Consider the following 27,610-nt stretch of genomic DNA (forward strand, 5'->3'; position numbering starts at 1 on the left):
ACTGATGGAGTTTAAAATTTGTGTCTGATTTTACCCAAGCACCAACGTTTGGTCGACTCGTGACATTTATTGAGTCATCATTCGCCCCCTCCCGCACTTGCTGATTGACCAGTTGTGAGGCAACAGGAATAATGTCTTCCCAGAGGACCCGGCCCAGGCGTCCCGACGAAGAGGGAGGGAAATGTAAACTGACTGGAGCCTTAGAGTTGGCAAGGCCTGGTTATATTATAATGGATGGAAATGCAATGCTGGTTGAACTATCCAGTGATGCCAACTATCCTGATGTGTTATTGTGCATTCACATGCTCTCGGAAGTAGATTTATGTAGTCTCGTAAACTCATATTTTTAAAAATTCAATGAGTTGTCTAGTGGAAAATACCGCAAAGGGGGCGTTTATATGTGCTTCCCATGTCTGTGTTTGGTATTTACCATAATTCTCAGAGCACATGAATACACGGTCACTGTGTGTGCTTGAGTGGACTTGTATTACATCATCAAAAGCAAACATGTACAAACTGGAAACCTTAAAAAAAATATTTAATTTAAAAATGTTCAAAAATGCATGTATGTACAAATGAATAAGGCACTCAAAATGCAATAAGAACTATGTGTTTGTAAGAAAAATGGCCATGGATTTGTTAGTCTTCTGTTGGCTCCTGGACTCCTGCAAACTGCTGGAGGTGAAAGTGACTCTCTGTTTGACGCACCATCTCTCGAAGGGCCACAAATCCTGCTAAGGCCTGCACACAGAAAGAGCAAAGGGAGCTCCAAGGTAAACAAAGCACTGGAACCACTAATGCCTTTCAGAATCAATTTTTAAATTCAAAATGACAATTGCCATTGTCAATTAAGCACGAAGGATTGTTTTTTTTTATGTAGAGGAACCTATAATTCCTTCTTGTTATTAAAAATAAAGTTTTAATTGTAAGAAATGCAACAATGCATTGTTCAAAACACCAAGAAAAAGAATTTTAACTACAGTTAAGAAATGTTTGTTTGGATCAATTAATGACATCCAACTGTGAATTGATGGGTTGCCTTCACTACCCAGTAAAAGGCAAATGACAGTCTGTTCTCAAACTGTGGGTTGGTGCCCACTGGTGGGCCCTGAAGGTATTCCAATCAAAAACATATTTTTGCATGTAGTGCTTTTGATTTATTTGATTCTTATTGTGTATCGGATCAGAGGTGGGCCCTGAACATTTGTGGAAATGTTAAGGCAACCAAGTTGGAAAAGGTTGGGAACCCCTGGCCTAGAATATTGACCTTACCTCTGTGAGTATGAACAGGGACAGCACAATGTGAACCCCTCTCTCCAGTGGTTGAACCAGCATGGACTCATTGAAAAGTTGAAACAGAATGAGTGGAAACTGTAAAAGTAGACTCAGTAGCCAAAAGCCAGCCAGTTCAGGTACCTGTGGATGAAATAGTACAGCTACTACTTGTATGTGGTTGTGATGTGAATGGTTCTCATTCATTCGAGTCATGGTCAAAACAAGCTGTATTCAGCCTTTTAAAAAAATAATAAAGAAAATTAAAAGGTGCACCGTGTAATATTTTTAGTAGTTCATTTCCAGAATTCATGCTGCCCATTCAAATATGTTACCTTTTTAACAAATACCAGCACTATCAAATTCTAAGTATTCATTGAGTATGACTGAGAAAACTGCTCTTTTCATACATGAAAAGGGGGATCTTCCCCATGGTCCGCCTTTTTTTTGCTACAGAACTTACTGTACTTTGGTCATACTAGAAATTGAAACATTAGTTTATTACTTGGTAAATATTCATGAAAAGATCAAATTTGGCAATAGACAGCACAATTTGAATGAGCAGCATAGTTGCAATACCTACTCTGGCCACAATTCTACACAGTGCACCTTTAAACACCTTGAAGGTGTTTCTAGCCATGCCTCATCATCGGTTGCCTGCTCTGTCTGATCAGATTCCTCTCCATCATGCGCACTGAACTCAACTGAGTACCGGTATGCATTTAGTGGGTGTTTCTCCAACTAGGGTACATATTGACCGGTGCATTTTCAGGAATTTTAGAAACATGTTTGGATGAAACTATTAGTACACTTTGTATTCACAATCTGTCTACATACCTGCTAAGATGTTGGCAGTGATAAATTCATAGAATTAATATTATATTTTAGGCATTTTTTTCAGGCCAGGCAAAGAAATGGTCATTTCCATCACCAACCAAAAATGTGTTTTTAAGAAAAAATGAATTAAGATTATTTTTTCCCTAAACAGATTTCATATACAAGCACACTGGCATCTATTCAAATCTTACATTTATATATATTTCAAAAATGGCAGTTAAAAGATTTTATTATATTTACTCAATGTGGCGCACATTATTAGGTTACTGAAACATATACTTTAGCATTATATATATTTTAAATTGAATATAATTAAATCCATACACCTTTACCCCACCATCAGGCATACAGCTATCTGCATAACAATAATTATTGAATAAAATGTACTTCTAAAATGTATTTTTATGTTAAAATATGTGTGGTTGTGGAAATGACATATGGTAGTGGAATAGACGGGGCAGTTGTGGAAATGACATTACTGCATTTATTGTTATTTTTCTCACAGAACAACAATTTTTACTTTGTGGAAAAATGTATGTATGAACATATTAAATGAACATAATGATATTACATACCATTTTTTTTTAAAGCAATTTAGATAGGCTTGTAGTCTACACAGTATTTCATACATAAGACACTTTAATCAGATAGGCCCTACAGACAATAAAGCACAGGCTTTGAAAATATAACACTACTCTATCAGGTAAAATATATATAATACATCCATGAGGCCATTTTATTTTCATTTTTACACTATATGAGCCAAAATATGCAATTTGTGTGCAAGCAAGCAACAGGCAAAACTACAAAAGGCCAAGCTACACCATGCAATTGCTTTGAACTGATCTGAATCTCTCAGCTGAAATGGTAACGAACAAAAACAATGTTAAAATGTTTACATTTCATTAAAAATCTCCTTCCAAATGGAAGGTTCCAGCATCATGTGCCTCTTTGTTACAGGCACTGGCTCTGGAACCATCCTAATTAGGTCCTCTGGCCGATACCAGATGACATCATCGCGCATTGGCCAGAAAAACCTGTTAATGCCAATACGGCTCATGGTCTTAACCAGCAAACAGCTGTCAGAGCCCACGTCTATTACAATCCCAGGATACGGATCCCCATCATACTTGACGATGCACCATCTCCCAACCAGGCCCGTGTGCACATTTGGGATGGGCTGGCTGCCAGATGTACTTGGGCCTGATGAAGGCAAAGACATCTGTACTTTTTTTAGACCGTAACACTGGCACGTGTTTGGCTCCTGGCAGAAACAGCTTAGAACTCGCCAAGCTATCTCTCCTGGTTCTGTGGATACAATCTGAAAGAAAAAGAACAATCAAAACTTGGATGCTGTCATGGGAATATCACAAGTGTTACAGTTATAGTTACAGTTAGCAAGCTGACACTTAAATGCAAAAGTGAATTATTACAGGGAATGTATTTCTCCTTGCTGCCTTGGTGATTAGGTGTGTGTGTGTGTGTGTGTGTGTGTGTGTGTGTGTGTGTGTGTGTGCCAAATTCCTTCTTCAACATGGAAGCTACACGGTACTTTTTAACAATTCTCCCAGCCACAATTTTTGAAATAATTTGGCGACCCTTGCGACTGCCTGTGTCATATTTTGCCTTTATTTCTGAAATAATGCTGTTGTGAAATAACAGCGTTCTTCTTAATTGTTTTGGACCTTGCTTCAGCTGTTGTTTAGTTTTTGATTTTGGAGTTTCCACTTTGGGCGTTCCATTTTGTTCCATTTTATTTTGGAGACGATGACATCTTTTCTTGTATTTTTCTACTCGTCTAAGGGCTTTCTCCAATTTTGCTTTTGCTTCATTAAGATCATTGTCTTTGCACCTTGATTGTCTGGTCCTCCTCTTCCTCTTTTTCTTCTGTGTCTCTGGCTGACAGGGTCGCTCGGGTGCTGTTGTTGCTGCTGGTGACGCTGTTGGTGTTGATGATGCTGTTTCAAGGACCTCTTTCAGCCTGTCTCTTCTATTTCTTTGCGTGATTCGCCATTGTCTTCTTAGTTTTCTTTGCTCTCTTTTAGGTAATTCCTGTACTTGCTTCACTATCCCTTTCTCTTTTTTCCTTTGGTATCTTTCTCTGTCTTTTCTCAAGAACTCTGCGTATTTAACAGGGTCGGATTTTATTCTATCCCTGTACGATTGGGACTTTTCCTTTGCCGTTTGTGGGGCCATCTAAAAGAAAGAGAGAGACCAATTATGAATTGTTTTTTTATGTGACAAACGGTCCAACTTAAATGGTCAGGGATAATGGTAAGGGATTTCATGTAGCCATGACGCATACACCCGACTCTCAATCACACGCACACCACCACCATACACATAAAATATCTTATTACATATAGTAATACCATCCCCCTCCACCACCACCACCCTCACTATCACCCTATTGCACTTTAATTAACCTCTTCCTATTCCTGTTTTTAGTATAATTGCACTTCAACATCCCATACCCCCCACATACATTACACATAGTTTACTATCGTACAACACAACCCATACCCTGACACTTCTGCATTTCACGCACTCAACTTATGGCATTTACTGCACTTTAACAGCCCCTCCCACCCACACCCGACACCCCCCCACCCCCCAATTCCCTACAATTTGGTACTACTGCACTTCAACATCCCATAACCCCATCCACATGTCATTTCCAGAACCAACCTGTCTTTTCCACTACCATGGAGGCAGTAGTGGAAATGACGGTTGTGGAAATGACATTTTTTCACATTCCCTCCAAAATCTCAGGCTAAGCTAAGCATTCTATCCATAGTTTTAACCCAGAGCATTGCACAATCATATATTACAACAAATACACTTTTAAAAGTCCTGTTTTTTATCTTTCCACCATGAAATAAGAGCAGTTTGGAAATGACATACATAAAGTGTCTGATGCGTTAAGCCATATTTACCTTGATTTATGTTATTTTTTCTTACTCCCATGTGGGGAGACCTCTGGCATCAATCCATGGGAATCCTTCTGGAGATTCCGTTGCTGTGGTTACTGAGTAAATAATTCTGAAGCAAGATGCCTGGGATTGTAGTTTTTTACAGAGTTGTGGAAATGACGCTAAATCCAGGGGACAGGCGTTCAACATGTGAAAAATGTAATATTTTCCAAATATATTTTTTTAATACAATACACATTCACTTAAATGGATCTTAATTAACCACCTTTGCTTGGATTTAACATTAGTTTGCATTTATATCATGATGTTAAACAAGGTCAAAGGTCATACTTATGGCTTGGGGACAGAGGCAAAATGCCTGTAAACACATACAAAATGGTCTATTTTTTGTAGAAAACAACATAATTTAGTCATAATATTTTTTTCCAAGTTCACTTTACTGAGTAATAACTGTGGGTGAAATAATATTTAGGGTTTTTTTTCTTTTAAAACAAATATGGGCCAGGGACATAAAATGTACCATAGTTGGAGAAACACCCTAGTATGAAAGTGGGCATCTTCAAGCCATAAGGTTGCAATGTTGCACATGCTGACACGATGGGCATGGATTACAGTGTGCATTATGGATTTTGAATGAAAAGAAGAAGAAAAAAACTCACCTTCTCTTGTAAGTTTCCAATATAGCCTAGGTAGAGTCTTATTCCCTCGATAAGTGTCATCATTATGAGAACAGTCACCAGAATGAACTTGTAGTAGTCGGGAAGAGCGGGGTACTGGAGTAGAAAGAGCGTCAAACTTGACTTATTTGAAGATCCACTGTTACTTTTAAAAATATGGGATGTCCATCTGGTTTTACCTTACCTTAAGCTGGAGCATGACGACTTCACATACCCACCACGCGGGAAAGAACCACAGGTTAAAGTAAAGGGACATCTGGAGGGGAAGACTGGAGACAACCGCATCATCTAAGAACACAGTGAATACATGCCCATCATTGGAGTGGAGTGTAGAGACTAGAGACTACCCTCACTGAAGTAGGCTACAACCAATGCCCCTTTCATCGTAACCAAAGAAGCTATTTTACTGCGGACGGTGCACATGATATTTGCTGGCTGGATGGCAACAGGATACTATTACAAAATTAGTTCTTTACTGTTTAACTGGGTGAACTGTTTTTTTTGTGCCAGCAGCAGATGTTAGCTCTCATGGCGGTGGTCTCAAGCTGAAGCTAGCTAGAGGTGGTATCTTTCTTGTTGATCTGATTTCTATCACAATATGCCTACCTTTTCTCAAAAAAGCACGGTCATCTTGTGGAGACGGCTGTGTGAGATTATGATCGGCAAAGACCGTTCTTGTGAGTCCTCCTAGTCGCTGTCTTATGTGCTCTGGTAACTCCATAACCACGGCACATCTGACCGCGGTAACTGAAACCACTGGAGACAACAACAAACCGGGTAGAGTGCGTTTCAAGGGGCGTGACTGAACTTCCGAGGCATGCACGCAAAAACCCAGTCGTTACGTCTGGCCCGCCCACCCAAATGAGCTGGCGGAGGGGAAAAGAACAAGCTGCTTGTAGTGATGGGATTTTCGTCTCTTTTCTGAGATGCGGTTCTTTTGGCTCTTCTTACTATGGAGAGACGGCTCTTTCGGCTCCCAATCGGCTCCCCATACATACATATGTTTTGCTTCGTTTCTGGTCTGCTCCTGTTGTCTTTCTGCTCCTTGACTGTTGTCTGTAACCCCTGCCGATGCTCATAGATCTTGGCCAATTTTGCCAAAGAAATCGAGAGAAAAGTGTTTTAAATTGTTGGTTATGTGGGAATTGCAGAGAATATGCGTAACAAGAGAGAGGGAGAGAGACAGTGAGGCACCGGAAGACCTTAAAAAATAATAACAAATAAAACAGTTCGGCCCCTAATGTGGGGCCGGTTCTTTTCGTTCACCTCAAATATGGCTTTCAGGCCGACCAGAACGGAGCCGGTGTCGGTGCTCGCACCAGTTACGTTCGGCACTAAAGTGTTTGTCTGCGAACCGCCAGTGTTCATACCGGCCTCTGAACTTTTCCCGCACGTGACTGAGTTACCCGGATGAACCTGCTGACGACCACGCTGTCGTCACGGTTCGCAGAGAAAAACCTAGTATTTTGCGGTTCGCATTGCGAACCAATTTTCCGGTTCGCGAACGCAAATATCTGTGGCGTGAACATGACGGTCGGTTCGCGATTAGGTGCGGGAACGGGCTCCAGCACGGTTCTCAGTCGGCCTGAACGCGCTAAAAGAGCCGGCTCTTTGTCGGCTCTCGTTCACGACCGACACATCACTAGCTGCTTGGCATTGAATGGCACTTCATCAAAAAAAATCCATTCATAATTTGTTGACTGCTGAGACAGACAGAAAAACCAACGCGACCGAAAAAATAACCTCATTGGCAGAGAAGAAGCTGAGCAATATTCACATTGAACTGTATTATAATAATATATTATATACAAACCCCAACTCCGATGAAGTTGGGACGTTTGGTAAACAGTGAATAAAATCAAAATGCTATCATTTTCAAAACATTCAATCTATTCATTAGATGGAGAATAGTGAAAAGACAACATATTAAGTGTTAAAACTGAGAAAAAATATTGTTTTAGGGGACATATGTAGGCCTACTCATTTCTAATTTGATAAATCCAACACGTCTCAAAAGAGTTGGGACGGGGACAATAAATGGCAGCAAATGTCGAGGAAGACTAAAAACAAAACAAAAGACAACACTTAATAGTTAAATACATTAACCGATGAGATGATTTTATATAAAAAACAGTGTTAATTCCTATCTTGGACATGATTTCACCAGCTTAAATGGTGGATGTATTCCTTGTCATGTTTTGCAATGTTTTCCTTTCTGTAGTGCTTACAGTGTGACAGGTCTTGACCAAAAACCCACCATTTTATCACCTGCTGGTCCTTATGATGGAGCCAAACTGTTAAAACATAGTAGAGAATGCAATTTGACCTTACTATGTGGCATTAATCGAAGATCTCCCTTCAAAATATAATGCATGAGTGGCTTTTCATGCTGTTTAAAACCCATTTATACCATTCAGCACTGTATTTAACTCTACAGATGAGTGAGAACATCTTAACCAATGCACTACTGCACCCGCATGCCATCATGGAGGCTGACTTTTGAAGCTAGCACTAACACAAGTTGGATGGTCCATTTTTACTGTAGCACAGGATGTGCAATGCTCTATTATTGTCAAAAAGAATGGACTTCTACAACTTCTGCTGACTTCTGTAAGCAAATGACAGTTTCCCATGTCTTCTGGGTCTGTTTCAAGTGAGCTCAGGTGCTTAGGAGAATGTTACACCCCTGTATCATTTTCATGCATTAAGCATTCTTAATATGGTCAATTTTCAATAGCTCTAATTCCTGGAGTGCTAGAGTGAGACTACAGCCAATATATATTTCATGATGTCATGAACCTATACAATGATTTTAATAACAGAAATATGTCTTATATACACTCAATCATGGTAAATCAAAGGGAATTCAAAAATGTATGTAATAACTATGGTAATTATTCCCTTTGCATCTTTAATTCTGAGTGACTCAGCCTCTCTGTGATGATCTTATACCTGGACACCTATATTGTCCGTCAGTACAATTCATTTTGAAATGTTCTTCTTTGTTGTTTTATCTTATTTGGATGTTTACTAAATTTCACTGATCCCCGTCCCAACTCTTTTGAGACGTGTTGGATTTATCAAATTAGAAATGAGTACATATGTCCCCCAAAACAATATTTTTTCTCGGTTTTAACACTTAATATGTTGTCTTTTCACTATTCTCTATCTAATGAATAGATTGTATGTTTTGAAAATGATAGCATTTTGATTTTATTCACTGTTTACCAAACGTCCCAACTTCATCGGAGTTGGGGTTTGTAATATATATAATATATAATATTGCATCTCTGAACATTACTAGTATTGTTATATATTGTATTTATCCCAGTGGGGCACTGCCTCACAGACATAAATTGGTTGTGAAAGGCCGTGTGCAGTGTGGGAGCCATGTTAGGTGGCCCTTGCTGGGATCTACTAATAGGCTGGGAGGCCTTGTCCTGGCAAGTTTTGGGAACCCCTGGCCTACCCTATCCTCTTTTGACTGAGCAAGGGGCTGGTGGCCATTTCCTTTCCCAGCTGCCTAAACCTTTCTGCAGCTCAACTCATCATAGAATTAGACCCGTGGCTTGACAGTCAACCTTCATTTTTTTTAGATCAACCCATCACACTGCTATCAGGACGAGTGTCACAGCCCACAAAGTGTCTTGGCTGACTGTCAACATCCTGTCTGTCCGGTGTACTCTTATGCGCAGGAACTGGGCCTTGCCCCAGGTTTGTTGATAGCACAACACTGTATTACACAAGTCATGTAAACAATGTGTCTTTACTTTTGTAAAAAAAAAAAAAAAACACACGCAATTTGAAATTCCACTATACTGGCATAGACACAAAGTAGACACTTGTGAAAACCTGATGCAAGCATTTAAAATACTTTATGAAGAAGGTTACTACGCCGGTGACATGCGTTCGATTCCCGACTGGGTCATTTGCCAATCATTTCCCGTCTCGCTCTCCCCACTCGCTTCCTGTCTCTCTCACACTGTCACACTGTCATTGCAATAAAGGTTAAAAAAAAGCAATATATATATATATTTCTCTCCCCCTGCCAGTGGTCTGGCCAACACAGACTATCCGTTCGTCTCGTCCTGGACTGCTCCTGCCGACCATTATGGCAGAAATTCAGAGTCTGCCCTTTCCGTCGGCTTGTCTTCGTCTGCTCCTGCTGGCCAGCAACTGGGGGTTATCGACGTGGAGACTGTGTCCCCTACTTCCATCGTCTCGTCTGCGACTGCTTCTGTTGGCCAATGTCTAATGTCCAGAGGAGCGTTTCATCAGTCTCTTCCCGTCCAGCAGCATCTGGATGGTGGTGGTGCAGATGTGCCTGCTCATGTGACTATCTCGTCTCTCAAGGCCCAGTCATGGTCCACTGGAGCGTTTCATTCTGATCCGTTGGCAACTACGGATTCACGGGTGATTTCGAAGCTGAACCTTGAAATGCGCCACCACCACCCTGGCATTGCACATCGTCTGACTAAATGCAACAACAGAGTCTCTCGTAAGTCGCCTGCTCGTTCTGTAAATGTGGACAATTTATGTAGTGTAAAACTTTCGGAGCCCTCTTCTAATCTTGGAGCTGCCACACTCTCGTCCTTTGCTCTTTTAAATGTTCGGTCCCTTAACAACAAAGGGCCATTTATTAATGATGCAATTACAGATATGGACTTGGACTTCATGTGTCTAACTGAAACTTGGCAACTTCCTCATGATTATATGTCGTTAAATGAAGCTGCACCTCCTGGCTATTCTTTTATTGATAAGCCCCGCCTCTCAGGGCGCGGGGGAGGTCTGGCTGTCATTCACCGCAGTGCTTTTAATGTCGTGTCTGTGCCGCTGCAGCTATTTGCATCTTTTGAATGTCTGGCTGTAGGGTTTACTGGGAGCCAACCTTTACTCTTATTACTTGTCTATAGACCCCCTAAGGCATCCTCTGTCTTTATAAGTGAATTTACTGAGCTGCTCTCTTATGTAGCCTATGTCCCAAGTACTCCTCCATCCTGGTCTTGGGTGATTTTAATATTCATGTTAAATCTCATAATTGTAACTTTGCCATTCAATTCTTAAATGTTTTGAACTGCTTTGACTTTACCCAGCACATACATTTCCCTACACACTCTAAAGGTCACACACTGGATCTTGTGTGCTCCAGTGGTACATCACCATATAACATTGTGCCTAAAAATCTGTCAATCTCTGATCACATAGCTGTTCTTTTCCATCTTGCTATCCCTGTTACCCAGCACCACCGCCGCCCCCTTCGCTCCATCACATACCGTAATACTAAGAACATCAACATAACTGAGTTAACAGAGCTTTTACAATCTCAGCTGTCAGTGTTACCTCCCAGTCTGTGCTCTGATGATCTTGTGTCATCATATAATTCTAACCTCTCCTCTACACTCGACAAACTTGCCCCCCTGAAAACTCGTGTTGTCTCCTTTTCTCACTCAGCTCCTTGGTTTAATTCTGAGCTTAGGGAAATGAAGGCAGCTGGCCGTAGGCTCGAACGTCTCAGTAAAAAGACTGGGCTTACTGTTCATGCGCTTGCTTTTAAGGACCATGTCCTAGCATACAAGGAAGCCCTAAACAAGGCCAAGTCCTCGTATTACAGCTCTATTATCAGTACAGGCCAGGGCAATCCCAGAGCACTCTTCTCCACTGTTAGCAATATTCTCAAACCGTCTCAACCCTTCCCACTTACCCCTTCAACTGATCTCTGCTGTGAGTTCTTGAATTATTTTAATAACAAAATCAACACCATTTACAGTCAACTACAGTCTCTCCCCTCCCCCACTCTAAATGACAGCCCTTCTCTTCAGACACCTTCTCAACTATTTTCCTCTTTCTCTCCCGTTAATATTGAAACTGTCTGTGATCTTGCCAAGAAGGCCAGGCCTACCACCTGTCTCCTGGACCCTATGCCCTCCTCTCTTGTCAAGGCCTGTTTACCAGTTCTCAGTCCCCTCCTTACTAACATGATTAACACCTCTCTCCTGACAGGCATAGTTCCAAACTCCCTAAAGATTGCAGCCATCACGCCTGTCCTCAAAAAAGCTGGAGCTGCAGCGGATGATTTTAAAAACTACCGTCCCATCTCAAACCTTCCCTTCATCTCCAAGCTGCTAGAGCGTACTGTGGCCTTACAGCTTCAAGAATATATGACATCATTTAGCCTATGGGAGGAACTGCAGTCTGGGTTCAGGGCTAAGCATAGCACTGAAACTGCACTAGTCAAGGTCGTAAATGACCTTTTGTTAGCTGCGGATTCAGGCCATTTCAGTATCCTCCTGCTACTTGATTTAACAGTTGCTTTTGACACAGTCTGCCACAACGTCCTTCTCACAAGGCTGGAAACCCTATTGGGCATCACTGGTACTGCACTCTCCTTGCCTGGTTAACACCAGACCTAATCACAAGTGAGATTACAGATCGAAACGATTGTGTAGAACTAAAGGCAGTATGGGAGTTCCCAGGCTAGCACTCTCCTGGTTTAGGTCCTATCTAACTGGAAGAGAGCAGTTTGTCTCTATTGGTGATTTCCGGTCTCCAAATTCACTTCTCACACATGGTGTTCCACAAGGCTCAGTTCTAGGCCCCCTACTCTTCATCATTTATATTCTTCCCCTTGGTAACATTCTCCGAAAACATGGCCTAAATTTTCATTGTTATGCAGATGACACCCAAATCTACATTCACACTAAACCCTCCCATCCACTCCCCCTCGCTAACTTAACAACCTGCCTAAATGAAATTAGTAATTGGATGACCCAAAATTTTCTTAAACTTAATCAAAACAAAACCGAAGCCATCATCATCGCCGCCCCATCATTACTTAAAAAGATCAACCTTTCTCAGTTCCCTATCCCTGACTATTTTACCTCCACTTCCGCTGAAGTAAAAAATCTGGGCGTCATCATCGACTCTTCGCTCTCCTTTGAATCCCATATTAAACACCTCACCAAAACTGCGTTTTTCCACCTTAAAACCATCTCCAGACTTCGCCCTTCTCTTACCCCTACCTCTGCTGAGACCCTCATTCACGCTTTCGTAACCTCCAGATTATTGCAATGCCCTACTCACTGGTCTCCCTACTAAATTGATTAACCGTCTACAATACATTCAGAACTCAGCAGCTAGACTACTTACACACACCAGACCCTGGCATCACATTACCCCTATCCTCTATCAATTACACTGGCTTCCTATCCATTCACGTATCCATTTCAAAATTCTCCTCCTCGTATACAAGACCCAGCACAACCTTGCACCCTCCTACATCACAAGTCTCCTCACCCCATACAATCCCACCCGCACACTACGCTCCACTGACTCACTCCTCCTTACAGTTCCCTCCACATACAGTCCCAGGAAAAAGTTTGTACACCCCACAATTTCTTACATTTCAGTCAAAATTTATCATAAAACATGGTCTGATCTTCCCGGAAATCTCAAGAAAGAACAATCAGAGTCTGCTTTAACTAATTCCACACAAACATTTACATGTTATCATATTTTTATTGACCATAAGGCTATAACATTCACAGGACAGCAAGGCATAAGTAAGTACACCATTGCATTAAATAGGTTTTAACCCTCAGTTAGTTGCAATATCCTCAACCAGAGTTGTCCTGTAGTTGCAGATCAGATTAACAAAACAATCTGGATGTATCTTGTCTCCCTCTTCTTTAGAGAACTGCCTCTCGTCAGCAAGGTTTGTGGGATGTCTGGAGTGCATAGCTTTATTGACTTAATGCCATATAATCTCAATTGTTTTTAGTCAGGGCTTTGATTGGACTATTCCAGAATGTGTATTTCATTGTTACTAAGCCATTCTAATGTCGATTTGCTTCTAAAGTATGGGTTGTTGTCACATTTCAGCACCCATCCTCTTATGTGCTTCAACTGTGTGACAGACTTCCTCACGTTTTTTTTCTGTAAAACATCACAATAAACTTGAGTTCATTGCTCCACTGATAATAGCAAACTTTTATATAATGATATAATGATGCTCCCGCCATCATATAATGATGCTCCCGCCACCATACTCAGAAGTGGAGATGTAACCAAGAATAACTAAAAATGGGGTTCATTCTGCCAATCTAAAATGAATGGGGTTTCTGTCCAAAAAAATATTGCTGCACCTTTGAGGTTTGCGAAAAAGCATTTATATGCTTCATAAAATTACTGCTAAATATTCTGTAGACCAACGTTGAAACCAAAGTTGAATTTCTCAGGGGAACACATAGTATCATGTTTGGAGGAGAACTGGAGAACCACACCTTCACCAAAACATCATCTCCACCTTTGAGTATGGTGGCGGGAGCATCATTATATGCGGCTACCTTGGTGCCTCAGGCCCTTGTCAGTTTGCTATTATCAGTGGAACAATGAACTCAGAAGTTTATTGAGATATTTTACAGAAAAAATGTGAGGTAGTCTGTCACACAGTTGAAGCACACAAGAGGATGGGTGCTGAAATGGGACAACAACCCATATTTTAGAGGCAATTGACTTTTGAATTGCTTCATAACAATGAAATACACATTCTGGAATAGCCCAGTCAAAGCTCTGACAAAAACATTTGAGATGATATGGCATGAAGTCAAGAAAGCTATTCACTCCAGATATCGCAGAAACCTTGCTGAAGAAGGGCAGTTTTCTAAAGAAGAGGGAGTCAAGATACATCCAGATTGTTTTGTTAATCTGATCTGCAACTACAGGAAACATCTGGTTGAGGTTATTGCGACAAACTTAGGGTTAAAACCTATTGCATGCAAGGGTGTACTTACTTATGCCTTGCTGTCCTGTGAATGTTTACATCTTATGGCCAATGAAAATATGTAAACTTGTAAATGTTTGGGTTGAATTAGTTAAAGCAGACTCTGGTTGTTCCTTCTTGTGATTTCGGGGAAGATCAGACCATGCTTTATGACCAATTTTGACAGAAATGTAAGAAATTTCAAAGGGTGTACAAACTTTTTCCTGGGACTGTACCTGCGCACCATGGGCGACAGGGCATTTAGTGTTGTTGGCCCCAAACTTTGGAACTCACTCCCACTGTCACTTCGTCAGTGTTCTACACTGTCTACTTTTAAATCCAAGCTGAAGACACACCTTTTCACCTCTGCTTTCCCACTTCATTGACAGGCACTTCCACTTTATTTTAATTATCAGTTTATTTTTATTTTACATATTATTATTTTCCCCCTCATTTTGTTTTATTTTCAAATGCATTCTACTTCTTTTTCTTATTTGAAAACATTTATTTTTATTGTACTTTTATTTCTATTTTATTTTTGCATTTTAATTACTCTCCTATTGTTAATTCACTGAAGCTTTGTTGTACTTTCCCTACTGTTATGTATTTGTTTTGATTGTAAAGTGTCCTTGGGTATTTTGAAAGGCGCTCAAAAATAAAATTTATTATTATTATTATTATTATTATTATTATTATTATTATTATTAATATACTTTATGAAGACATTTTTGAAGTCTGCATTATTATCTATTCGTCACTGGCCCATGTACACTTTTCTTTGAACTAAATGATCCACAAATGATTTCAGATTTCCAAGATTTTATTGTCATTGTCGTCAACGAAATTGTGTGTGGAACAACAAAACACTGCATAGTTTCAAGTAGTAGTAATAGCTCATGTACACAGTTCACACACAGTTCCCACGAATAAATTAGCAACAACATATTGTGTGACTGGCGTCTCACCATTCTCCTTCGAAATGGCAGTAGTCTTCTTAGATTCCTTTCTTGCAGGGCTTGTTCATCTTAAACATGTTTTGGCAGGATATGGTGCCACCTTCCTCCTCGGTTTTCAAGCGTTTTATCAGCAGTGCGTCATCTTCTTCCTCGCTCACCGACAGCTCCACGTCAACCTCAGCAGCGCATGGCTCTACCAATTTGTCCGTTGCTGCTTTGTAAAAACCCTTTGCGCAGTGGTTCTGGTTGTCAGCTTCACAAGGTTCTGTAGACTCATCCATGACAGGGTATTGCTCGGGGTGTGATTGTGAATCCTCAATGTCTTGACACACTGAGACTTTGCTGATGTTTTCCATTTTCAGCTGAGAATACAAACAGGGGGAGCATGTGTCAATTACGGGCTAAATAGTCAACACTTTTTTAAAAGTATTTTTTGGGGCCTACCAGCGTTTATTATTACAGGGTAGTGGAGAACAGACAGGAAATGATTGGGAGAGAGAGACGGGGGAGGGTCCGGAAATGACCCTGGTCGGACTCGAACCAGGGTCCCTGTTGGCATGCAAGCCCAAATGTGGTGGGGTTAGTGTGTTGTACCACAGCGCCCCCCAGTGCACTGTCTAGGATGGTGGCCAGAGTGGGTATTTGCAACGATGCTGCTCATTAGGGGCCAAGCAGCGAAGCTGGCGAAGGCCCCTATAGTGTTAGCTGGTTTTCTTATTATTATGTCACCTTTCCTCTCCTTAGCAAGTCTATGGCAGCCCATAGAACCGTAGGTAGGAAAATGCTGTAAATTGGCACACACATTCGGGGCAGACTCAGCATCACCCACAGCGATTTATAGGTCCCCAGCCCCAGTGCTTAATTTGAGGGGGAGCAAGGGGGAGCTAGCTCCGGAACCTCAGACGAGAGTTACGGAACCTTGGATGGAACCTCAGGGAAAGACATCACAGACCCCCCCTCGTGGGGGAGCCACCCATCCTGTGCGCTCCAGGACCTCCCGCTTGACAAATTAAGCACTGCCCAGCCCCAACACTCTAGCGCCACCAGCAGGTCAAAGTTGCAGGTACATTTCTGCTTGTAACTTCTGAACTGCTGGGTAAATTTTCAAAAACCCGAAAATTCGGTATATAGTATCTCTCAACCGAGCTTCATATGGGGTTTCAAGGAATATTTGATATCTGTTATCGTTTAGCCGTGACAGCCAATCGAAATTGTTGTAAAAGTGGCGAAACAGGAAGTGAGGTCATATCTCAGCAACCCTTTGACGGTTTCGGCTAGGATTTTGTACACACATAGATGTCCATCCCCTGACCTAATGAAAAAAAATTCAGACTCCCAACTCAAACTCTGTAGCGCCACCAGCAGGTCAAAATTTTAGCTACATTTTTGCCTGTAGCTTTTAAACCATATGCACGATGTAAAATATATTATTATCACTAGAATCCTTGGGCCAAGCCGAATCCAACGCACTATATGACGTTATGTCAACGCAGAAGGGAAATTCCGCCATTTTGAATTTTCTGAAATTCACTGTAAGTCTATGGCAGCCCATAGAACCGTACATAGGAAAATGCTGTAAATTGGCAGACATATTTGAGGCAGCATCAACATTACCCACAGCGAGTTATAGGTCCCCAGCCCCAATACTCTAGCGCCACCAGCAGGTCAAAGTTGCAGGTACATTTCTGCTTGTAACTTTTGAACCGCTGGGCCAATTTTCATAAACTTGGTATCCCTGGAATCCTTGGACCAAGACGAATCCAACGCACCATATGACGTCATTTTCTGCCTGGATAGTTGTCCCGCCATTTTGTATTTTGTGAAATTAAAGAAAAATGCTACTTCTCCCACAATTTGTAACCATTTCACCCGCAATTCGGTATATAGTATATCTGGACTGAGCTACACATGGGGTCTCAAGGAATATTGGATATCTTTTATCGTTTAGCCGTGACAGCCAATCAAAATTGTCGTAAAAGTGGCGAAACAGGAAGTGAGGTCATATCTCAGCAACCGTTTGTCGAATTAGGCTGGGATTTTGTACAAACAAAGTAGTTGATCCCATGACCTACCACAAAAAAATTCAGACCCCCAGCTCAAACTCTGTAGCGCCACCAACAGGTCAGAAGTTAAGCTACATTTTGCCTGTAGCTTTTAAACCATATGCACAATGTAAAATATACTATTATCACTAGAATCCTTGGGCCAAGCCGAATCCAACGCACTATATGACGTTATGTCAACGCAGAAGGGAAATTCCGCCATTTTGAATTTTGTCAAATTCAATAAAATGCTACTTGTCACACAATTTTTGTCAGAATGACTTGCAAAAAGGTACACATCATCTTCAGACTGATAGGCAGTAGGGTATCCAAAGAATTTTTGATACCTCTTATCGTTTGGAGGTGACAGCCAATCAAAATTGTCGTAAAAGTGGCAAAACAGGAAGTGAGGTCCCTCCCACAAAAAAAATCCAGATTCCCAGCTCAAACTCTCTAGCGCCACCAACAGGTAACAGGAAGTGAGCTTATATCTCGGCAGCCCTTTAAGGGATTCAAAATAAACTTGGTTCATGTGAGCACACTCCCCTCCAAGGAATGCACACCAACATTGGCGAGATTTGGGCCAAAGGGTCCGCTGCAGTTCCTTCTGTTGCCGTGGCGACTTTGGCAAGTTTACTGCTTGGCCCCGCATTGCTGTGTATTCCTGTAGACCCGTTCAGAGTCGACATCCTCATGAATGCGTGCGCATCGTCGACTCAAACACACCACAGATAGTGTAAGGAAATTACGAGAGACTCCACTTTTCTGGGTGGTACTGCACTCTAGGGGGAGTGCAGACTCAATTCAGAAGAACGGGCTGCTGCGCTCAGAGCCGTATCTCGACGGGACTCACTAGTTTGACGCCGTGTCGGCCAGGATGGGCGGGTTTTGGGTTGTGCGGATGGGCGGGATTTGGGTTGTGCGTACTCGTGGACTTGGGAGCTCGTGCACAGCTGTAGCAGAGATTCTTCTCTCTAGGCCTACTCTCTCTGGCTGTAGTGCTGGGTGGTTTTGTCGATACACAAAAACATTAGGCTACTTTAATTCTCAATCGGCGTGCACGAGGGTTGTTTTGTCCACATACAAAAACATTTCTTTAATTCTCAATCATAAATACGCCTCAATTCTAATACGCCTCATTTTCAATTCTAAATCAGTGGCACACGGCAAACTGTTCGGCTATTAGTCGGTCTAATAAATTGTTTTTTATTATTAGGTTATGTTGGCCACCTACAAAAATAATTATTTAGGTTAATCCACAAACTGCTAATATACCTCGATTGCAATAACGGAACCGACTCAAGGCAACTGCGAGCAAACTTAGAACTCCTAATATGCCTCGTTTGCAATAACGGGACTTTCTGGACTCTTGTAAAGATCTTGTCCAGATAAAGTTGCATCGGCGCAGGGTAGGCATATTATGCAATGTGCTGATAGATAGTAGCCTACATTGCATTTGACCAAATAATGTACACGTTGGCCACCTACAAAAATAGGCTACTGTAATAATTTAGCTTAATTCACAAACTGCTTCGCCTCGTTTGCAATAATGGGACCTTGACTCAAAGCAACCACGAGCCAATTTCCAAACTTAGAGCGCTGATGCGTCTAATATGCCAGCTTCTGGACTCAAAGCAACTGCGAGCTTCTTGTATAGATCTTGTCAAGATAAAGTTGCATCGGCCTAGGGTATGCATTTTTTGTATTATTAGGTTACATGTTGGCCACCTACAAAAATAATTATTAAGGTTAATTCACGATTCAAGGCAACTGCGATCAAACTTAGAACTCTAATGCTTCAAATAGGCCTATGCCTCGTTTGCAATAACGGGACGTCAGCGCAGGGTAGCCTACGTTTAACAAATAATTAGGCCTAGTTGCTAATAAAAATGCGGTTGCATCAGGGTGTTGTTTGCAAAATTACTTGAATTACTGAAAACACAGCTAAATCTCAAATGGTGCACTTGTGCACTTCAGTGTTCATGTTTCAGTGCATCTGCCCATATTAGTTACGCACTGAAACATAGTGCATGAATTGCACAAGTGCGCCATTTGCTTTTCTGCACCGTGGGGCAGCTGTCACTCTGAATGACGTAAGGCGCAAGTACAGCCCTCTCGGGCGACACGGCGTCAAACTAGTGAGTCCCGTATCTCGACAGCGGCCACTAGGAGAACTGCAGATATGGGTAAAATTGGGAGTGGTGAAGCTGCATGGAATACTGGGTGACCGTGCAGACACTAAAGAGAGAAAACTGCCGCTCTGAAGCGTGTAAAAAATAAAAATAGAAATTCCAAAAAGTACACTTGTTATGCTATTTTGAGAGGGAAGTGGCTGATCCAGAAGCACAGTAGGTGTTTGTTGTTACACTACCGACTGGACTGATGACATCGCTAGGAATACCCGTGTCCGTGGTGCCCACTGCATATCTGAGGTTAGCGTGAGCATCCGTTATCTTATTTCGGAAAAAACACCTGTCGAGTCTCTGTACAAGTGAACGGAGCATGGACGATTTTGAGGCAGCAGTGCGCACGCAGCCTGTTTCATACCTGTTTACAAACTCTAAAGGGGTCTATTGCCAAATTTGATCTTTTCATGAATATTATTAAGTAATAAACTAATATTTATTAGTATGACCAAAGTACATAAGTTTTTCAGTTAAAAATGTCTATTTCTGGAAATTCAAGATGGCAGACCATGGAAAAGTTCCCCCTTTTCATGGATGAACAGTACCATTTTCCCAGTCATAATGAATACTTGGAATTTAAAGGTCGTGGTAAGTATTCATGAAAATTTCAACATTTGTGAATGGTTAACATGAATTCTTGAAATAAACTACTAAAAATAATGCACCTTTAAAGAAAATGGATGCAATTGCAATTGTGTTTTGGGATGACTCTTTTTGGGATGTTGCCTATGGTAACAGCTTCTTTGCTGTTGCTGCCTAATATCACAAATACTGGGAGTAACTTAAAATCAGACATACATTTGCATTATACTTCTCTTTCCTCTATAATTGCATATTGTGCATGGCAAATACAGAATGATAATACAGAATAATACAGAATACAGAATAATTTTTCACACTTGTGGCACCCACCTTTCTCCTTTTGGCCATGAGGCGTAGGTAGCGAGTGGTGGAGTTCATGACACATCTACATTTCTTCCAGTCTATTCCGCCCTTCTCTCTCAGGTCACAATCTGGGAACCGTCTAGCCATCCATTCTGAGGACAGAAATTAACTTGTGTTTTATTATCAGGTAGGCCTGTATCCGATCTGACGAGGGCAGAATTTATGTTTATTTCTTTGCTGTTTACAATTTCGTCACATTTGAGCAAAAACTCGGACATGAGTGACTTCAAATCCATTATGAAACGTTTTAATTTTCTTGGACTGACCCTTCTGCTTCTACATTTTCCAGATAATCAAGTAATGTGTTAGTGTTAGCCGATGCTAGTTTCTTACCCATGCTCTGCCCTTGTAATGATGTAACACCTTCGGCTTTGCTACTACTCAGGCAAAGAGCTTGTTCAGGTACATTCTGAGCTCCGCCCACGTTGTCGGGAACCAATTAACTTTGAGCATCTCCAACGGTTCTGAGTGTTCGTGGTTTAAGCAGAGACGTTCTATTGCGACTAAGAAATGTTTGGTTTAAACTTTGGCTCAGCCTTTTCTGCCCTCAACCAGTAGCAAACCAAGGGAGGTAGGTCAACCATGCCGTTTGAGAACGTTAGTTGATATGCTCTTGGTCAGGCCAAGTCTCGAAGAGATTTGAAAGTGATGATAATCAGGCTAAGTTTCTGTACCTCTGATGGCAGCGATTTTATTGGGGTCCAGCTTCCTCAGGCCCCTGACTGGGTTGCCCTTTAGGTTGCTGCACTGCAGCTCTTCCAGGGAGAAGATGCTCCGGAAGAGGAAGCGCACTGCCTTGCTGGGTTTGGTCATCCTCTGCACCTGCTTGAGCTTGGCCTGACTGATGCGCACGCCCCTCCTCCTACTGCCCAGCCATCCTGCTCAGCACATTGGCAGAAGATAACATTATCGATTATTATACCGATTAAGCATGCCGATTTAAAACTGAAGTTGACAAGTTGTTTGTAGTCACACTTCCTTCAATTATCGTCATGTGGGATTCCGCAAGTAGTACATGAAATAGCCTATTACATTAACAAACCAAAAAAACACAATTCTGTGCTGTGTGCAGTTAAGCATACCACTTTAACAGTTTGTTCTGTTAACAGGTTACGGTATACAGTTGAGGACGATATTACTAGCCCCCCTCCTGAAATTAGACATATCTCTTCATTGATCATTGAGAATGATCATTATTAAAAAAAATTATGTTATTCTGGAAACGAATACACCATGGAGATAGTATCCAATAAATTAAATTTGGACTTTTCCATTTTCACAATGAGTTTAAACAAAAAAGTGTGAAAATGGCAAGGACAAAATTATTAGCCCCCTTATCATTAACAGTCAATACAGTGCCATTTATGAACAAAAATTGACACCAGGCACTTTGATTAGTTGTTAACTATGTTGGCACATGTCCTACCAGGGATTGTGGCCCATTTATTTCATTGCAAATAGTTAAGCTGCTCCAAATTGCATGGATGTTGAGGATGGACATTCATTTTCAGCACTCTTCAAATACTATCTAAAGGATTGAGGTCTGAACCACTCCATGACCATGGTTTTAGTATCCTTGAAGAACATTTGAACTATTTTGGATGCAAGTTTTGGGTTATTATCTTATTGAAAGATCCAGTGAAGATCTTAACTCCCTCTATGAGCATAGTTTTGCAAGGTCACTTTCCACATTCTATCATAATTTTCAGTTTGTATGGTGCCGTACACCCAAACAAGGTTTCCTGTGGCTGAGGCTGCCACAGAATGATGCATCCACCACCATGTTTAATTGTGGAAACCATCTTATAACGATTCAAGGCCTATTCCTTTCTTCACCTGACAGAAGCAGAACTCATGCATCAAAGCAGGTGCAATTGAATATCATCAGATGAAAGCAGAGACGTTCATAACTCATTTTTAACTTTCAAATGCTCACAGGCAAAGCTCAATAACACTCTGATATGCACTGTCTTTAGTAAAGGGGTTATTCTGTGATGATGGCCCCAAAGCCCAATATGATGACAAGCCCTAACAACTGTCTTTCTTGGGGGGGAAAAAACCTCCAGGTGAGGCCAGGTCAATAACAATCATCTAGGCAGGTGTCCAATGCTTCTTTGCTCTAATGAGGCTAAGCAGTTTCCACAGTTACACATAGTGGAAGGGCATCAAGTTTAGTCTGTTATTCAGCCTCAGACACAGGGAGTCTAGGTCTGAATCTGGATTGCTGGGTCTTCCAACAACATTGTAACCCAAAGCATACATTTAGATTAGTTCAGAGGTTCTTCAAGGACACTAAAACCATGACATTGGAATCACCCGCTCATAGCCCAGTCCTCAATCCCACTAAGAGTCTGTGGTTAATGTCTATGCTCAGCATCCGTGCGATTTGGACCAGCTAGAACACTTTGCAGTGAAGAAATGGGCCAAAATCCCTAGTGGGGCACGAGCCAACCTAGGTAGCAACTTATCAGAGCCTGTTATCAGTTTTGGTTCATAAATGGCGCCATGTTGACTATTAATGATCAGGGGGCTAATAATTTTGTCCTTGTCATTTTTGCCATTTTTTGTTTAAACTCATCGTAACAATAGAAAAATCCAAATTCAACTCATTGAACATTATCTCCATCAGTGTATTTGTTTCCAGAATAACAGAAACGGTCAATAAGGGTAATTCTTACTGAGAAATCAAGAGAAATGTCTAATTTCAGGAGGGGGGGCTAATAATATCGTCCTCAACTGTATGAACACCATATTACAGGCGTAAAGAATAAGTGTATTTCCCCCCATGGAAATTCATCTTACTCACATGGCATTTTTGAACCTGTGATTCTTTCATAACCATTAAAACACACCTGCCCTCCACATATTAATACTATGTGATGGTTACAGTTAACAGTAATTTGTACAAAATAAACAAAAATACTTTCAAAATGAAATAAGAATATAGCAACATAGAAATAAAATGTGTAGGGACACTACAGGTCATCATTAGCTTAACCTACTGAGAGTTGCCGTGGCTTTTTTGCTCCTGCTTTTCCTCCTGGTTGCAACTCTCTGTTCACTTTCTTCCACGTCCGTATCCTCTTCCCCTTCAATAGGCATGACATGTGATGCATAAGCGGGGGCAGCAGCACTACTAGTCACTGCGTTGCCAAGGATGGGCAGGCCAGTGGGGCTACAGACTCGCGGGGCAGCTGCTGGAGACTGTGATGGAAGCTTCTTCACCGGCAAGCCAGCAGAGGGCGATAGAGAGAAGACATGCCCAATCTCTGGCATGGACATGGTAGGGAGATCTGGTGCTGGACACGTGTCAACTCTAACTGGGATATCCATTGAGCTGCTGGACAGAGGTAGGACTGTGTTTGAAGTAGCCTGATAAAAGAAACCATAAAAGAAAAATACAATTAGGGATGAACACCTTCCACATAACTTAAAATGAGGCAATTCCTAAAACCTTGACCTAAACAATTTGCAAAAAAAATGAAAAAAAAAATGAGCAAGACACCAGAGTACTTCAAGGACTGTAACCAGTACGTTAATAAATGTCGGTCATGTTGAATAGAAGTGCAATATAATTAATCTAAGTATAAGAATAAGTAATGTACAGTAAGTGTAATGTAATGTAAAGTAAAAGTACAACAGGATTTACCTTTTGAAAACGCTGAACTGGTTCAATATGCATCACCTTCGCCTTTAAGCTCTCGAATTTTTCATCCAACTTCTGCATGGCTCGATACATAACCTAAGATAAAATTGACCACCAGTGGATTTTGTCAGAGGATTTTGTCACATGCTGGTTTGAAAAGAACATGCAGTGAAGTTGCTGGTTGTTGCTACTGAAGGTCAATTACTGCTCAATTACTAAGTTGTATTGTGTTGGACCGTGAGCAAGAAGTAAGTATTTTCAAGGGGTGTCGTATTTGTTCTTTTATAAAGTCTACGCTAGTAATACCGTACCTGGCAGTATGCAAGGATTTCTCCCAGCATTTGAGCATGATCAGCGCCAAAGGCGACTTTTTGACCCGAACATTTTTCCTAAAATACATAAACAGTCTCATTTAATTGCAATCAAACCGAAAACCTATACAACTCTGCATAGCAGCAATGCATCTGCACTGTTCAAATATTATGGTACATGCATTTACATTGCTCTTCATAACAAATACATGAAACGTGTCAACGATCCGTTCCCTAATTTACACCTGTGTGTGCATACATGCATTAACACATGCATTCAGTTCAAACCATGATGCTGAGAAGTGACACGGAGAGAGACGTTAAGAGTCTTCAGATGGTAAAAACGAGGTCCCCGTTATCAATCCAGTTATTTATGTACCCATTAGGATCAGACGAGTCAGGTCATGTTTGGATTCAATATTTTCCGCACACAAAAAATAGTAAGGGCACTGCATTCTTTCTTTTCTTGCAGTTACAACTTTTAAAAAGAGTTGGTACTACACTTTCAGTCTTCATCCAGTCACACATAATGTACCCTACCTTCTCTTTCTCAATATAGGAAGAGGTACGCAACCTGCTACCATCTCTCTCTTGGTCTTCTGTGTGTAGAAAATGCAGAGACAAGCGATTATTAGTATGGGCACAATAAGTAGTCATGCAATGCGAACACATTTACCAACATTATCTGCAGAGAAGGTACTCCATATTGAAACATATAATATTTAGTAAAATATAAACACATAGATGTAAAATAATGAATAGTCTTTCAAGGGAATATGCAAAGCTGCATATTTTGTTACACCTGTGGCGTTATCCTCACAACTCAAAGGTTTGTCAATCATTAGATGTTCATAGTCCTCCTCCATCTTTATTTTCACAAAACCTGAAGGAAACATGGGCATTAATTAATGCACTTCTGTTACATCTACAACCAAATCCCCTTACTGACAAAAACTGTTGTACTGCATTATGAAAACTTAATATTTTAGTGCAGTGTGGGATTTGGGTGGGAAAACATTTCAAAGGGCAAACATACTACATGTAATGCTTTGGACAAGAAAACATTAACAAATAAATAAACTTGAATCCTTGTCTTTGGTGGAGACTACTAAAACACTTAAGACCTTGTTTACACATACACCAACTTTAAAAAAAACAGAGACATTTCCCTCCGTTGTGTACATTGCTTGAATTCACAGAGATTTTCGCTCTGAAAGTGATTTTCTTTTTTTTTTTCTTTTTAAAAATCTGGCAAAGTGGAAACGTTTTTGAAAACTTTGGTTACACATTTGCAACTGAACAAACTAAAACAGAGAACTTTTCAGAGCTTTTCCCTTCCCTCTACACTGCCATGCAAAGGCATGACACATTAAGCTGTCCACTTCTGTGGATTCGCCAGTGTGATTGAAGATACATTATTTTGTTAAATACCCGGCTATATGTAAACAAGGAGTCAACTGTCCTCTTTCCACTGCTTGTTGATACCTACTGTACCTGTGTTATCCTCTGTTGTTTCAGTAGAAGGAGTTGCACTGGACTGTGCAGCATGGGATGCCAGGCATGGTGATGGAGCAAAATCGGGGTCCTTAGGGTCGTGATTTGGCGGGCCTGTGTGACAAGAGAAATAATTCAATAACTTTGTTAACTTTAAGTTTTGTTACAAAACAAGGTAGCCTATCCAACATTGTTTTTACTTTTGCTTCTTATTATTGGAAACTGACGGTAAAGAAGTCATATCGTCTATGTGGGAATTCTTGTGATTTAAATATTTTGAGAACATACTTTTGAAACTTATATAAAATGCATTTTGCAATGCAATACCCAATAGAAAAAAAATTCAATTTCTCAAAAATGTTCCAAAATGGATATTTCAGATCACCAAACAAATGTATAAATTAATCAAGGATAACCCAAGTAAACATAAAGTGCAGTTTTTCAGTAATTATTTCATTTGTTAAGAGAAAAATGGCATCCAAACCTGAATGAGCATGTGTGAAAAAGTGATTGTGCATGACCCTGTGTGAAAAAGTAAAATTGTTGCTGCTGAGGGTGATACAAGTTATTTGGTTGAGAGGGGGCATTTGCTGTATCACATGAGATCATTGTAGGCTCAGACAGCCTTTTCCCCGTAATAAATGAAATCAGCCATTAAATCAGCCATTGTTGTGTTTTTTATTTGATGACTAGTTGTTATCTCCATCTACCATTCCATTCCCATGATCTGAAATGATTAAAAGTTACAGAGATACAATAGAAGCTAAGAAATAAGGGGGGAAATTATTCTGTTGCAGTCGGAGGGAGGGAATTGGCCTTTTTAAAAACAGCCCACCTGTGACCAAATCTGTCCCGCAGACTCGATGCTCAACTTCATCCATATTTGTGTGGGAGGCTTCATCGATGTTGAAGCTTAGTGTTTTGTCCTGTGTGTTTAAACAGCTGGAATGTTGATTAGATTTTGTCATTTTGTCTTCAGCTACGTTTTTGCACAAATATACCAGGGGCTTGTCAGACAGATCTGGCTCATCAATGAATGCGCATACGCGTGTATTCAGGTCACCCGCACGGTCAATTGATGCCGCTGGCACAGCTGTGTTTGTTTCTCCCGGCATGAGCGTTGCGTGTGTAGCAGCGCGAGCAGCTGCAACTCTGTGCTCCGGGTCTTGCTCGTGACGAGGAATTACCTTTTTCCCGCTGGATGCGTACCGAAACTTTTTGTGGCACAGCGTACAGAAGAGAACACCTGGCTCTCGTAACTTTTTGCACCAACTACTAAACGGCTTGCCGTCGAGCCCTATCTCATCCAGCCATGCCCAGCGCCATTTATTTTTCAAGCCTTTATCAACTATGCTGGTATCTTCACCGGGTTTCATGAAGTGAGCCATCTCAAACGCGTGACGGGAGGAATAGTGGCACTTCCACCACCGAGCTAGTTCTGATTAAACTGTGGTGGTGGCGCGCTGTAGCCTACCAAAGAACCCATCTTTGGCTCCACTGTAAACAGGAAGCTCCAGAGAAACTGACGGAAGTGCTCATTGTCGCCTGTAGCA

The 27,610-nt window shown here is 41.1% G+C and overlaps 2 protein-coding genes and 1 pseudogene across 3 annotated transcripts; 1 reads left to right on the plus strand and 2 right to left on the minus strand.

The window, feature by feature from the left end:
* Window positions 1-521: 521 nt before the first annotated feature.
* Window positions 522-6,540, minus strand: tmem17 (transmembrane protein 17). Its single transcript, XM_063196987.1, has 5 exons — window positions 6,326-6,540; window positions 5,904-6,007; window positions 5,702-5,815; window positions 1,273-1,416; window positions 522-741 (listed from the first exon to the last, which is right to left on the minus strand). The coding sequence occupies exons 1-5, from the start codon at window positions 6,438-6,440 to the stop codon at window positions 640-642; spliced, it is 579 nt and encodes a 192-aa protein (XP_063053057.1). The 5' UTR covers window positions 6,441-6,540; the 3' UTR covers window positions 522-639.
* Window positions 6,541-9,950: 3,410 nt separating this feature from the next.
* Window positions 9,951-13,046, plus strand: LOC134448020 (uncharacterized; annotated as a pseudogene).
* Window positions 13,047-15,279: 2,233 nt separating this feature from the next.
* LOC134447504 (uncharacterized) lies at window positions 15,280-27,582 on the minus strand. 2 transcript variants are annotated; one of them, XM_063196988.1, is made up of 10 exons: window positions 26,893-27,582; window positions 26,058-26,171; window positions 25,366-25,446; window positions 25,104-25,162; window positions 24,564-24,641; window positions 24,256-24,348; window positions 23,609-23,978; window positions 21,281-21,484; window positions 20,574-20,698; window positions 15,280-15,795 (listed from the first exon to the last, which is right to left on the minus strand). In XM_063196988.1, exons 1-10 carry the CDS (start codon window positions 27,443-27,445, stop codon window positions 15,472-15,474), a joined length of 2,001 nt encoding a protein of 666 aa, XP_063053058.1. In that variant the 5' UTR covers window positions 27,446-27,582; the 3' UTR covers window positions 15,280-15,471. The 2 variants fall into 2 exon arrangements, with proteins under 2 accessions (XP_063053058.1, XP_063053060.1); XM_063196990.1 differs by lacking the exon at window positions 25,366-25,446.
* Between the last annotated feature and the right edge of the window lie 28 nt (window positions 27,583-27,610).

Source organism: Engraulis encrasicolus, chromosome 4 (genome assembly GCF_034702125.1).
Source record: "Engraulis encrasicolus isolate BLACKSEA-1 chromosome 4, IST_EnEncr_1.0, whole genome shotgun sequence".
NCBI lineage: Eukaryota > Metazoa > Chordata > Actinopteri > Clupeiformes > Engraulidae > Engraulis > Engraulis encrasicolus.

What these genes read in the sequence shown, in the direction of transcription:
- tmem17 (XM_063196987.1), bottom strand. Translation starts at nt 6,440, where the DNA reads ATGGAGTTACCAGAGCACATAAGACAGCGACTAGGAGGACTCACAAGA. An exon ending in CCGTGCTTTTTTGAGAAAAG is followed by an intron (nt 6,008 to 6,325) that starts GTAGGCATATTG and finishes CTGTGTTCTTAG; the next exon opens with ATGATGCGGTTGTCTCCAGT. An exon ending in TCGTCATGCTCCAGCTTAAG is followed by an intron (nt 5,816 to 5,903) that starts GTAAGGTAAAAC and finishes TTTCTACTCCAG; the next exon opens with TACCCCGCTCTTCCCGACTA.
- LOC134447504 (XM_063196988.1), bottom strand. Translation starts at nt 27,445, where the DNA reads ATGGCTCACTTCATGAAACCCGGTGAAGATACCAGCATAGTTGATAAA. An exon ending in AACAACAGAGGATAACACAG is followed by an intron (nt 25,447 to 26,057) that starts GTACAGTAGGTA and finishes TGTTTCCTTCAG; the next exon opens with GTTTTGTGAAAATAAAGATG. An exon ending in CAGTTCAGCGTTTTCAAAAG is followed by an intron (nt 23,979 to 24,255) that starts GTAAATCCTGTT and finishes TTCTTTTATCAG; the next exon opens with GCTACTTCAAACACAGTCCT.